The sequence below is a fragment of the Coffea arabica genome, chromosome 8e (genome assembly GCF_036785885.1).
Source record: "Coffea arabica cultivar ET-39 chromosome 8e, Coffea Arabica ET-39 HiFi, whole genome shotgun sequence".
In the NCBI taxonomy this organism is placed as follows: Eukaryota; Viridiplantae; Streptophyta; class Magnoliopsida; order Gentianales; family Rubiaceae; genus Coffea; species Coffea arabica.
In genome coordinates, this window is record NC_092324.1 from 40,650,449 (window position 1) to 40,665,006 (window position 14,558).

The 14,558-nt window shown below is 40.8% G+C and overlaps 1 protein-coding gene and 1 long non-coding RNA gene across 2 annotated transcripts; one reads left to right on the top strand and one right to left on the bottom strand.

The window, feature by feature from the left end:
• The first annotated feature begins 7,871 nt into the window (after positions 1-7,871).
• Positions 7,872-8,503, top strand: LOC113700762 (premnaspirodiene oxygenase-like). The gene is made up of 2 exons (XM_027221209.1): positions 7,872-8,135; positions 8,303-8,503. The coding sequence occupies exons 1-2, from the start codon at positions 7,872-7,874 to the stop codon at positions 8,501-8,503; spliced, it is 465 nt and encodes a 154-aa protein (XP_027077010.1).
• A 2,011-nt stretch (positions 8,504-10,514) lies between these two features.
• LOC113700460 (uncharacterized) lies at positions 10,515-12,659 on the bottom strand. The gene is made up of 2 exons (XR_003450689.2): positions 12,337-12,659; positions 10,515-10,916 (listed from the first exon to the last, which is right to left on the bottom strand). It is a non-coding gene; the product is annotated as an uncharacterized lncRNA (long non-coding RNA).
• Between the last annotated feature and the right edge of the window lie 1,899 nt (positions 12,660-14,558).

The following is a 14,558-nucleotide window of genomic DNA, read 5'->3' on the forward strand; positions in this document are numbered from 1 at the left end:
GAGACCTTCTAACAGATATAATCCTCATGAATATGTGTTGTTGACAGATGGAGGAGAGCCAGAGTCCTACGGTGAGGTTCTAGAGCATGAGAATAAAGAAGATTGGTTGCGAGCCATGCAAGAGGAGATTGTGTCCCTGCATGAGAACCACACTTATGAGCTAGTGAAACTGCCTAAGGGCAAGAGAGCTCTGAAGAACAAATGGGTCTACAGGTTGAAGACTCAGGAACACAGCTCACAACCAAAGTACAAAGTAAGATTGGTTGTGAAGGGATTTAGTCAAAAGAAGGGTATAGATTTTGAAGAAATTTTCTCTCCTGTGGTAAAAATGTCATCAATTCGAGTTGTTCTTGGTATTGCAGCCAGTTTGAATTTGGAGATCGAACAACTTGATGTGAAGACAGCCTTCCTGCATGGTGACTTGGAAGAGGAGATCTACATGGAGCAACCGGAGGGGTTCAAAGAAAGTGGTAAGGAAAACCTTGTATGTCGTCTCAAGAAGAGCTTGTATGGGTTGAAACAGGCACCGAGACAGTGGTATAAGAAGTTTGATTCTTTCATGACAGACCATGGGTACCACAGGACTACATCTGATCACTGTATTTATTTGAAAAACTTTTCAGATGGTGATTTTGTTATTCTCTTGTTATATATTGACATGTTGATTGTTGGTCGTGATACTGTGAAGATTGACAGGTTGAAAAAGGAGTTAAGTAAATCCTTTGCAATGAAGGATTTGGGTCCGGCTAGACAGATACTGGGGATGAAAATCTCACGAGACAGGCAAAATGGGAAGCTTTGGTTGTCTCAAGAAAAATACATTGAGAAAGTGCTCAACAGGTTTAACATGAGCAATGCTAAGGAAGTCTCAACTCCACTTGCAGGTCACTTTAAATTGAATATCAAACAGTGTCCTACAAATGAGAAAGACAAAGAAGACATGAAGAAGGTTCCTTATGCTTCGGCTGTTGGTAGCTTGATGTATGCTATGGTTTGCACCAGGCAGATATTGCTCATGCAGTTGGAGTAGTCAGTCGGTATTTCTCTAACCTGGTAAGGAGCATTGGAATGCTGTCAAATGGATTCTTAGGTATCTCAAGGGAACTCCTAGATTGTGTCTATGTTTCGGCAATGGTAAAACTATGCTAGATGGATACACTGATGCAGACATAGCAGGTGATCTTGATAATAGGAAGTTCACATCTGGGTACTTGATGATTTTTGCAGGGGGAGCAGTGTCATGGCAAAGTAAGCTACAGAAGTGTATCGCTCTTTCTAGTACGGAGGCAGAGTATATTGCAACCACTGAAGCATGCAAGGAGACTCTTTGGTTGCAAAAATTCCTTCAGAAGTTGGGTATGAAACAAGACAAGTATAGTCTTTACTGTGACAGTCAGAGCTCTATTCATTTGTGTAAGAACTCCACATTTCACTCTCGATCCAAACACATTGATGTGAGATATCATTGGATTCGGGAAGTACAGGATTCCAAGTTGTTAACACTTGAGAAAGTGCATACAGATGATAATGGTGCTGACATGTTTACCAAGGCATTGCCTAAGGAGAAATTTTTATTTTGTAGACAAGAAGCAGGTTTGGTGGAGCCCCCCAAATGAGCTGGAGGGGGAGATTGTTGGGTGGGCCAGCCCATTTGTGGGCCAACCCACATGTACAAAGCTTGAGGGTTTCTCAAGCTTAAAAAGAGAAAATGGCAGCCGCAAGATGTAATGCTTTCTTCAGTGCTTGTGCGACAAAAAGAAAAAGAGCCAGCCGGCATTCTTTTTGAGTGAGACGAAAAGAGAGAAAGGCTAGAGAGAGAGACTTCAAGATCTTGATTGGAGGGCGATTCAAAACCCGATTGAGACGAAACTTTATACACGTGATCCTCTCGACAAGCTCTACTCATCTATCTGTTCAGATTTCAAATTTCCTCTTCGTTTGGTAACACCTTTCCAAACCCACTTCTTTGACAGTTGTAGTTTTTGGGGGGTGATTTTGTAGCAGATTGGCTTGGTTGGTATTGGTGATATTATTGTCATCCGAATATTTCGGATAGATCTGTGTATTCCCATTATTGTGATAGTGGAGATTTTTTGACTGGACTAGGTCCCGTGGTTTTTCCCAATTTGGGTTTTCCACGTAAAAATCTTGGTGTCCTGTGCCTTTTATTTTTCCTTGCATTTTATTATCACTGCTGGTATTATTACTTGGTGATTTGGTTTATTCCTATTTTAACTGGTACTTGGGGAAAGAGAAATTTATTCTGGGCTAACTCTAATATTTTGTGCCTATACTGGTACCCCTTTCCCAACAAAGTTCAATGACCTGTCGAGCAGCTTTTGGGGGAATATTGAAGAACAATGAAACAATGATCGAGTTTTTGAAGAAGTCAGTCACCTTAGCGGGTGGCTTTGTTGCTGCTGATTTTTTCGCCTCCTTGAAAATACTTCCTATTATCAGCGGAATAAAAGGCGAATTGCTCACAATGCACCATAAAATAGATGCCATTCTAGATGATGTGATCAATCAGTACAAAGTGAACCATGAATCTGGAAAAAAGGGCAATGCTGAATCAGGAGATGAAGATCTTATTGACGTTCTTTTAAGACAACAGGAAAATGGAAGCCTTCAGATGTAATGAATCTGGAAAGAGAGAACAGAGAAGGGGGAAAGAAGACTTGAGGAAGAAAGAGACTGAGATTTTATTGAAATGCCAAAAGTGTCTTTCTCTTCCGGAACCTCATGCTTTTATACAGCTCAGATGATATCTAGCTGCATGCAAATGATGTCTTGCCTGCTTGCTGACTGGCAGTAACAGACTAACAAACTAACTACCCGAATATTCCCTTCTAACTAACTCAACGGCATGCATGGAATGCATTTCAAGCTTGTCTAGTGGCTGAGCTAGTCATTACATTACTCCCCCCTCAACCAAATCCTAGTCTCTAGGATTGAAGGGAAAAATCTGGAAACTGAGACCTGATGACCGCTGCATCTTCCCAAGTAGCATCATCCTGATTCAGGTTTTCCCACAAGATCAACACCTGCTCTGTCGCCTGACCTCCCCTCCCCTTGGTCCTCCTCTCCAGCACGGCTTGGGGTGCTACTCGTACCTCTCCTTGTTCATCCAATGTGGGTAGAGAATACTGGACTGGTTCCCCCTTAGTAGAGGGCTTCAGCTGAGAGACATGGAACACAGGATGGATGGCTGAACCTGTTGGCAGCTCTAGTTTGTAGGCCACGGGTCCTATCTTCTGCAACACCCTGAAGGGTCCATAGTACTTGGCAGACAGCTTCAGGTTCCTCCTCAGGGCCACAGTAGTCTGCCTATAAGGTTGTAACTTGAGATAGACTAAATCTCCCACCTCAAAGCTTCTATCAGACCTGAGCTTATCAGCATTCTGTTTCATCCGATTCTGTGCCTTCAACAAATTATCCCTGAGCATCAAATTCCAGTTTACCCTTTCTGCCATCCAGTCATCCACTGCTGCTACCATCGATGCTCCTGGGACGATGTTGAGTTGTGTAGGAGTGTAGCCATACAGAGCTTGAAATGGAGACATCTTTAATGCAGTGTGGAAGTTGGTGTTGTACCACCACTCTGCTGCTGCTAGAAATCTTTTCCATTTGCGAGGTTGTTCAGAGCACATGCACCTTAAGTATGTCTCCACGCACCTGTTCACTCTCTCTGTCTGCCCATCAGATTGGGGGTGATAGGCAGTAGAGAAATTTAACTGAGTCCCTATCCGTGAGAATAGCTCCTGCCAAAAGATGCTAGTAAATGCCCTGTCCCTATCTGACACAATGCTAGAGGGTAAGCCATGCAGTCTGAATATCTGATCAAAGAACACTTGTGATACACTCTTAGCAGTATAGTGGCTAGTTAAAGGGATGAAATGTGCAAACTTTGTGAATCTATCCACCACTACAAGCAGTGTATCACACCCCTCAGATTTAGGAAGCCCTTCAATGAAGTCCATAGATATGTGCTGCCACGCTTGCTCTGGTACGGGTAGGGGCTGTAACAGCCCAGGAGGCTTACAATTTTCTCCCTTATTCCTCTTACATATGTCACAGCTCTGTACAAAGTCCTCGATCTCTCTTTTCATGCCAGGCCAAAAGAAATATGCTTTAGCTCTCTTGTAGGTACCCAAATTTCCTGAGTGTCCTCCAACTACTGACATGTGCATGCAGGCAATGAGTTGTTGCCTGAGTGAGGTAGAGGCCCCTACATATATCCTTCCCTTGTACCTGATGACCCCTCCATTGTAGGAATATTCAGGCATGTCTGTGCCATTGATGGCTAATGCAGTGAGCAACTCCTTAGCTTTAGGATCCTGCTCATAACTTCCAGCTAAGTCACTGATCCATGCAGGCTTTACCATGGATATGGCACTGAGCTCGTGAGAGTCCTTCCCTCTCCTGGAAAGTGCATCTGCCACTACATTCTCCCTTCCTTTCTTGAACTGAATCTCATAATCATACCCCATTAGTTTAGTTAACCATTTCTGCTGCAAGGGAGTCCAGATCTTCTGCTCCAGCAAGTATTTTAGGCTATGATGATCAGTTCTAATGATGAAGTGAGACCCCAGTAAGTAATGCCTCCACCTGTTAACAGCAGCAATTAAGGCTAGTAACTCCTTTTCATAGATGGATAAAGCCTGATTTCTTGCACCTAAAGCCTGACTCATATAAGCAATGGGCTGTCCTTGCTGCATAATGACAGCTCCAATAGCTTGTTTGCTGGCATCTGTCTCCAACACAAAAGGCTTGGAGAAGTCTGGCAATGCTAGAACAGGTGTGCTACTCATAGCCTGTTTGAGTTCAAGAAACGCAGCACTGGCCTCCTTGTTCCAGACAAAACCATCCTTCTTTAAAAGATCAGTGAGGGGTTTGGCTATGGAGCCATAATTCTTGACAAACCTCCTATAATATCCAGTCAAGCCCAAGAACCCCCTTAAGGCCTTGATATTAGCAGGTTCTGGCCAGTTCACCATGCACTCTACCTTGGAAGGGTCAGCACTCACCCCTTCACCAGTAACCACATGCCCCAAATATTCTATTTGATTTTGTCCAAAAGAGCACTTAGTGAGCTTAGCAAAAAGGGTATGAGATCTTAAGGTCTCTAAGACCTGTCTAAGGTGGCGGGTATGAGAGTCCATGTCTGGACTATATACAAGAATGTCGTCAAAGAAGACCAAGACAAATTGTCTGAGGAAAGGTTCAAACACTGAATTCATGAGGGCCTGGAATGTAGCTGGAGCATTGGTAAGGCCAAATGGCATAACTAAAAATTCGTAGAGCCCACAGTGAGTTTTGAAAGCTGTCTTTGGAATATCTGAGAGGTTCATGCAAATCTGGTGGTAGCCAGATCGCAGATCAATTTTGGAGAATACTTTAGCTCCATGAAGTTCATCTAAAATATCATCTATAATGGGAATTGGGAATTTATCTTTAATGGTTAAGGAGTTAAGTTGCCTGTAGTCTATACAAAATCTCCAGCTTCCATCTTTCTTTTTGACCAATAGGACAGGTGAAGCAAAGGGGCTGTGACTAGGTTGGATGATGCCACCGTGCAGCATCTCCTTGACTTGTTTTTCTATCTCAGTTTTCTGGACATGGGGATATCTATAAGGAGCTAATTTGAAAGGTTTTGCATCAGCTTTCAAGGGAATTTGATGGTCAAATGATCTTTTAGGGGGTAATTGTTTAGGCTCACTAAACACATCCTGGAACTCAATCAACATAGGTTCTAGAATATTTGGAGTGGTGTTTACCTGTGACTGAGCTGTACTGACCGTGTAAGCCTGCACAACTTGCTTGAGTTTCTTCCTCATGTATCTTTTGGCCACCTCTCCCTGAGTCATCTTAGTGTTTGCAGTACCTCCGTTCCCCCGCAATGTCATCATGTCACCATCCTTATTGAAGGAGACCTGCAATTGCTTAAAATCAAAGGTTAGTGGGCTGTAGGCTTTCATCCAGTCCACCCCTATGATCAGATCATAGGGCTCCAAATCTAACAGGTACACATTGTGGCAAAATTTTTGTCCCTGCATACTCCATTGGAAATTGGGTATCCACTGACTGCAAGGAAGTTCCTGACCATCAGCAATTTTGACTCTGAAAGGTTTGTGTTGCTGGATAAGCTCCTGCCACTTCCGTGCAACTGTCTTCTTAAGGAAACAATTCGAACTGCCCCCGTCCAGTAGAATAGAAATTTCAGAGTCTCTGACCTCCCCTAGCAACCGAATGGTACTAGAGAGCAGATTCCCTGTGAGTGAATGCAAGGATAGTTCGTCCTCCTGTTTGGTCCCACTACCCAGGTATTCTATCACCTCCTCCTCATCTACCCTGTCCTCTAAATTAGTAGCAACAATCATGTGTATCCCCTGGTCCTTACACACATGACCTGGTCCAAACTTTGCTCCACATTTAAAGCACAAATGGTTTTCCTTCCTGTATTGGAACTCGGTGGGAGTGATTCTCTTGTATGGTTGAGAAACAGCACCTTGCTTCGTGGAATCCCCTTCGCTGACTGTTGCTGCCTTGGTCACAGGTGGTCTGTGTGGAGACATTCCTCCACTGGAACTCAGCTGTGAAGGATGCCTGTTAGATGCCCTGCTCTTCTTGAAAATCACCTCCAGTGCCTTTTCCTGCCATCTTGCGACCTCGAAAGCTTCTTGTAGGGTCTGAGGTTTGTGCATTTTGACCAGTGCCTTGAGCTCCTCCTGTAACCCGCTCAAATAGCTGGAGACGAAATAACTTTCACTCAACCCCTGATTCCTGAGCAGGACTATGGCTCTCAATTCCTCAAACTTCTCTTGATAAGCCATTACTGTGGAAGATTGCTGTAGTTTGCTGAATTCCTCAACTCCATCCTCATCCCCAAGGTCTCCGAATCTGCGACTCGCTCCTTCCTTGAACTCCTCCCATCCAAATGTCCTTTTATCCTGTTTGAAACTTTGGAACCAGACATTTGCCCTTCCTTCCAAGTGCATTCCTACAATCAGCATCTTCTGCGAATCCAGTATGCCATACAAATGGAAGAAGGTCTCGCATTTCTGAATCCAATCCCTTACCTGCTCTCCAGTAAATCTGGGAAACTCTAGCTTGGGCACCCCTGGAATGAAAGCATTGCGTTCTCCTCTCTCCTGATGCACCTGCCCGGGCCTGGACGTGCCTTGCAAGGAACTTGTAGGGGTGACTAGGAGTCCCCTTTCTTGTTGCGGATTCCTGGTAATCCCTCCAATCTGTGCCGAAATGCCCGCTACTAGAGCCTTAAACTCTGTGGAGCTGGCCAGCATCTTCTCCTCCATGGATTTAAGTGCCTCGCTGGTAGACTCCATGAATGTCTGCAATTTAGCTTCCTGCTTCCGGACCTGCTCCTCGATTGTCTTAAGGCGTGTACCTTCTGCCATGGCTGTGAATCAAGCTCCCGAATCCAAGGATCGGAAGCTCTGATACCACTGTAATGAATCTGGAAAGAGAGAACAGAGAAGGGGGAAAGAAGACTTGAGGAAGAAAGAGACTGAGATTTTATTCAAATGCCAAAAGTGTCTTTCTCTTCCGGAACCTCATGCTTTTATACAGCTCAGATGATATCTAGCTGCATGCAAATGATGTCTTGCCTGCTTGCTGACTGGCAGTAACAGACTAACAAACTAACTACCCGAATATTCCCTTCTAACTAACTCAACGGCATGCATGGAATGCATTTCAAGCTTGTCTAGTGGCTGAGCTAGTCATTACATCAGATTCCCATCACAAGCCAAAAAATCAAAGCTGTACTTCGTACGTGGCAATACAGATTCTACATTATTACCTTCTTGCTTGTTTTCTTGTAAAGTATTTGTAAATAATCTATTGCATACATGCAGGATATATTCAATACCGGAACCGACACTACATCAATAGTAACTGAATGGGCTATGTCAGAATTGATGAAGAATCCGAAGGTAATGGCCAAGGTACAAGCAGAAGTGAGACAAGTTTGCAAGGGAAAGAAGACCATTGAGGAGAAGGATATTCAAAAACTGACCTACCTGAAGATGGTGGTTAAAGAAACTCTAAGGCTGCATCCACCTGTTCCTTTAATCCCAAGATCAAACAAGGAAATTAAACCGCGATGTCAAAGGGTATATGATACCCCAAAAATCACAAATTCTTGTTAATGTCTGGGCAATGGGGAGAAATCCTATTTATTGGGAATGATCCAGAAAGCTTCAAACTAGAGAGATTCGAGCAAAAATCAGTCGAGTACACTGGCTATCAGTTTGAATATATTCCATTTGGGACTGGCAAGAGGATGTGCCCAGCCATAACATTTGGTCTAGTCAATGTTGAGCTTCCCTTAGCTCATTTGCTCTACCATTTTGACTGGGGACTTCCTGATGGAATGAAGGTTGATGATCTAGACATGGATGAAAGTATTGGAATAACAGTAGGAAGGAAAAATGACCTTTACCTGGTGGCCACTGCATATTATCCTTCCTGGAATGAATGATGCTAGACAAGGAATTATTCATCTCGTGGGTAATAAGTTTGCTAAGGTTATAATTATATTCTAAAATTTCAGTTTTTCGATTACATTTGTCACGAGTTCCTAAAAAAAAAAGAATAAGCATTTGTCAAGAGTTCTTATGTGATTTAGTTGCCAGTTTCAAAGCTGTAAGTGGTTGCTGATTGCATAAGGTGAAGATTGTCTATTGACCATAGTTTAATGATAAAGAAAGAGGTAAGATAGTGTCCTTTGTTAATTTAGATCGCATAAGGTGACTTAAGCCGTTGTTCTTTCTTGGTTGAAAACTTCAAAAATGATGACAAATAAACATGAAGAACAATGAAATTTGGAAAATGGATATCCTGCATTGTAGGAAAATCCTATGATGCAGATCTTTGTAATAACCTATTCGTTAAGTCACACTAAAATAATATAGCTTTTATCATTGTCTAGATTTAAACTAGGTATTCGTTCAAGTTTCATAAATTCAACATTGAATCTTGACTATATGTATGGAACATCACTAACTTTAAGAAACAATTTAATACTTTGTTAGCAAATTAACAATTTCTTTAACAACAGTGATCACATTTTTAAGCAAACATTACTAAACCTACCTTTTTAGCAAGACTTGCCAATTTTTTGGAAGACAATCTTAGTAGTTTCTTAAGGAGACGTTCAAAATCATGTTAATTGACTTACAAATCCCAGGATCACAGAGTCCTACGACTCTTAACAGAAAAAAGTTATTCCTTTATTAGTAAAAAGTACCAATATTTTAGCAACACTTACCAATGTTTGATAAACTTTATTACATTTTGGCAAAACTTCTCATATTCTTAGCGGATTAATCAGTTTATTAAAAGGTTATTACTTTATTTAAGTACCTACCACAAAAATTTGCAATTGCTGATCCTCAATTACAAAAAATTCTATGAAATGCATTAGAAATTTTCTTTTTTTTTAGTGTAGTCCCAAAATTGCAATGTCAAAGCAAATATAACTATTAATAATTGCCTCTCGACTGATACTCCTTCAAACAATCAATCTTTAAATTGAAAAAATGTTAGGGACCATTGTAACAATTTGTAATTTCATATTACATTCCATTGCTTAGCATTCAAACTATTTTGTAGCCAAAATATTTTGTTATTTCTTAGAACCCGCCAGCCTATACAGCTTAAGATGTTATGAAGCTACATGGGAACATATGTGTACGTTACACCAACAACTGAACCAAAAGTACGTCAAATTGAACAATGAAACTTGTGGTGGAGTAGTTCTAATTCTAAAATGTTTATCCCATTGTTGATTCTTATATTAAAGAGTTAGCCATGTAGCAATGATCTCCAGCGGGTCAACTCCCAAGGAACTCTTTCTTTTGACACTCGATTTTCTTTGCTGTTGAGTATGTATATTTCCAAAGTTAAGAGAAGTTTTGTGTAACTAGACCTTTTTGCGAAAGTGTAGGTAAATCAATGTTTGGATTGTAGTTTGTTTGCTAATTTTAATTTGTTTGAATCATTAATATATTTTTCAATTATCTTTTTATCTGACTTACAACACATCAAAAAAGTGCTACAAATTTTTTTTTTTAAAGAAATTATCCCAAATAATATACTATCTAAACACACTCGATGTTGAGTATTTGCACTATAGTTAGAAAGACTAGTTGGAGAGGGGCCTCACACTTCCCGTGAGGTTGCTCAAGTATAGAGCTGTTAAACGAGCCGAGTCGAGCTCGAGCATATGACAATCGAGCTCGGCTCGAACCTCTAATCGAGCTAGCTCGAACTCGCTCGATTACTAATTCGAGCTTCACAAGGCGCTCGAGCTCGACTCGATATACAGGTAGAGAGCTCGAGCTCGAGCTCGAACTCGAGCTTGAGATCGAGCCGGTCCTGTCGAGCTCGTTTACGGGTGAGAGCATATCAGTTCCTGGCAAACTCATATTTAGCTGGACAAAAGAAGAGCACATTCCCTAATATATCATCTTCAATTCCACAAGCTCGAATTGAAGCCAAATATTGCAAGCCAGGTCGAATATAAAAACTCAGATTACAATATCCAAACCAAATCAGATTACAACATGTCCAAAACATATCAAATAACATATCCAAACCAAATATCAGATTACAACATGAAAAGTTTACATAAACAGCCACCAACATATCAGATAACATGTCCAAACCAAATATCAGATTACAACATGAAAAGTTTACATAAACAGCCCCCAAACATATCAGATAACATGTCCAAACCAAATATTAGATTACAACATCAAAAGTTTACATAAACAGCCACCAAACATATCAGAAGCGACCAAGCAACATCAACAGCCACCAAATCAGCTCGTGAATGATTCAGGAAGTTCAACTTCCTCAAATGTGATTGATTCGGCCGCATCAAGTGATTCCTACAAAACAAAAGTAAGAAAGTTATAAAATTCTGATTAGTTTGTGCATGGGGACAGTAATGAAAGAAAGGACAGTATAGTGGCTTTTCCAATAAATTAAATACGAATAGTGTCATCTGAAGATGGTACACAATTCACATGCGCTCCAGTGGTCTGACTATAGCCAACCATCTCGAATGAAACTCAACCAGATCATCAGAAATAGAAAAGCAAAGCAGTTTATTACTAAACTAATGAAACAGGAAAAACAAAAGCTGAGCATGGGCAATGAAAGATAATCTGCCTGATTTATTTTCAGAGAGACAAATATTTGCCATAATTCATTTTTCAAATTGAAATGGGAAGTCAGTCTACTTCTTTTGATTGGAAAGCATACATAGAAGGTAGTGTACGTGAATAGTTGGTTGCTCAAAATTGATAACGAAAGCACTTATTACATATTCAACCACCTTTCTAATTCATTGAAATATTTTTTGTTGGGTGTATGGAGCCATATATAGATCCTAAATTCATTTAATTCTAGCAGGCTAGCCCAGAGCTATATGGGGACAGCTATCCAAGATTTTTACATATTGGACAGTAAGTGTCTAAGTGGCAGTGGCATTAATTATTGCCATTCATTCATCTTCTTAAAGGAACTTATGATTAATCGTAATTAACTTGACCAAATTCATCAAGCTAATTCAATGAATGATGTACAGAGTGATGCATATCAAACCACAGGTTGTTAAAATTTGCTATGCTCAGGCTTTGCCCAGACCAATAATCGAATAGCAATCGGAGCTGCAATTTCTCCCACGTCTTCATATAATGGTCCCAGTATATGTGTGTGTGTGGATATATATACTAAATTTGCTAGCTAATTTTCAAGAAAAGGAAAAAAAAAGTGATTATAAAAGAAATCAAGTAGACGGAAATCAGAGGAACTGGTACCAATTAAACACACATCTCTTATCACAAAAAGAAAAACTAATTAAACAAACTAATGACCCAAATAGCAATCAGCAGGAACCTACTGATGCAGATGTTACCATCCTTGGCCAGTTAATTAGTGCAAAACTTGGAAACAGCCATAGGGCCAAAAACATTATCTCGTTTATTAACTCCAGCGATAGAAAATAGAACAATTTCGATGAATGTGAACAATAATCATTCTATATAAATATTGTAACAAACACTCCAGAAAAAAAAAACAGTACTTGAAGACAATTTCGACATTCACTATTAATTTACTAGTATATTTGCCAGTCTTCAATACCATCTTTTTCAGATACAACAATCAGTATATAATCACCAAGCACATTCTAATCTGCTCGATACATGTGTGCTTGTTAAATTGATTGAAATTTAAATTCTTGAACCCAAAAACAAAGAAAGAAAAGGAAAAAAAAAGAAAAAAAGAATCGGGGTCACTACTTACCAGAATGCAGTGAATCGGGGTATGGTAGAGGCCCCTGGCTCTACCGAGGTGGCTCCGTATGGCTGCTTCGTATGGTGAGTCAGTGACGGTGGCAAGAATCAGGCGAGCTATTGGCCAAGGAAGGAATTCAGTGGCTTGATTCAGTGGGCTGCTTTTGTCAAGAGGCTGAGGCTGCGGCTGCGGCTGCGGCTGCGGCTGCGGCTGCAGGTGTGGAACGGGAAAAAAGTTGACAGAAAGGGGAAAAGAAAAAATTAGGAGAATGGAGGCTGGCGGTGAGAATGGAGGCTGCGGGGATTGGGGTGCGGCTGCGGGGTGACGGTTCTGGCCTGTGGGACGGGAAAACGAAATACCAAAAGAGGAAAGGAGGAATTAGGGCTATAGCAAACGGGAGATGACTTAGTGAGTTAGTGTACCACATACACGCTGAAATGACGAAAATGTCCCTATCTTTCGAGCCTACCGAGCTTATACGAGCCGAGCCTGCTCGGCTCGTTTAATAAACGAGTACTCATTAGAGCTCGAGCTCAGCTCGTTTCTCTTTGTTAACGAGCCGAGTCGAGCCCTTATCGAGCCGGGTCGAGCTCGGCTCGCGAGCTGCCCGGTTCGATTAACAGCTCTACTCAAGTAGAACTGTTGATCGGTGGTAACTAAGCTTGTAATATCAACAGAGTAATTTTGTCCACAAGTGTGCTAATGAATAAGCTGACTGTACTTGTAATGTATGTATATCATTTGTTACATGTATATGGATCAAATGACAAAGGACAATTTTCCTAACGAAGTTAGATGGCTAATAAATGAATGAAAATTGACGCAACTGAAGAAAAAACAGAAAGGAAAAGGAAAAGAGGAATGCTGTAGTGCAAACTATGAAAGGAATTGCCAAATAAGGCCTGAGATTGATGTGTTGGAGGCCTTTGAATAGTTTTGCTAAATCAGAAAAAGGCAAATTTTCCAATAAGCTATATGGAAATTGTATGCAATCGAGCTTTGGTTAATCGAGAAATGAAATTAGTAGGCAAAATAGCATCCATCCAAAAACTGCAAGGCAACTACAAGAAACAGTCAACTGAACATTGGCTAAAATCAATTGGTGAAAATGCACTTCAAAAATAAGGGCAGAAGTTGAAAGTGAAAGGTGGAAACAGACCACCAAATGAGAGCAAAAAAGCTAAATATTTACATAGGCTGATTGTTTCACGGCATTTGTATTTACATTGACATTTGGGGGATACATTGCTAATGAGGCTATCTGGATGTACATCATTGATAATCAGACTATAGTCTCACTACAAAAAAATTTTTCTTTCATTGTTATCGGAACTGGAATTTTATAAAAATGAGTTTTATGTAGTGCTTGGTTTACTCAGTTTTGGTGTGTTTTTGAGCGTTGTGGTGATCTTTTTCTACGTTTCTCTTCAGGCGTATGGTGCTTGGCTCTGATATGTTGCATGAAGCTAGGAGAGTTATTGGCTTATTGCTGTTAAGGTTGAGGTTTGGTGTGAAAGCAATCAAAATTGAGCTGCAAATTCCATTTCTTTTTGGAAATCAAAAGGCAATCAAAATTGGTGCAATTTTATCTAACCCATTTCATGGTTACTACGTTTGTGGACAACTAGGCCTATGTGCTCACTTTTCCAATGGTGGGATAGATAAATCTTCCTAATCGGACGACTAAAACAGGAACAACGAGACACGTACCACTTTTTTAACCAAACCGAAATTTGACCAACCGCAAAAAGAAATGAAAGCCACTTCAATTTCTGTACTCTATTCCATTGAAACCAAGGGCGAGAAAGGGACAGAAGCATGGTTCCAAATGGAAGACCGGCACTGGACTTCAGAAGGGACATTGGGTGGACATCTTCTGAAGTTTCTTCAAATTTCACATTAGTCAATGATTGGCGCCGGACTTCATGAAGGACATTGTGTAGGACTTTATCGGATTTCTAAGCGGACTCAGATTTATTCAGTTTTCAAAAACCTAATCCTTCTATATCTTAACTTAGAATTTAGGATAATATAAATAGGAGATATTAGGACGTTTTTATTTTTTTTGGTTGGGGGGGGGGGGGGGGGAAGAGGGGGAAACATTGTGCAATTCCTTAGCTCGTATCTTTGACATCTATCTCCTGGAGTGTTCAAGATGAAGGTGGACAAGGATGAAAGAGTAATACAGATGAAGATTAGAGTTGCTCAATTTGAGACGTTTTACTTACTCT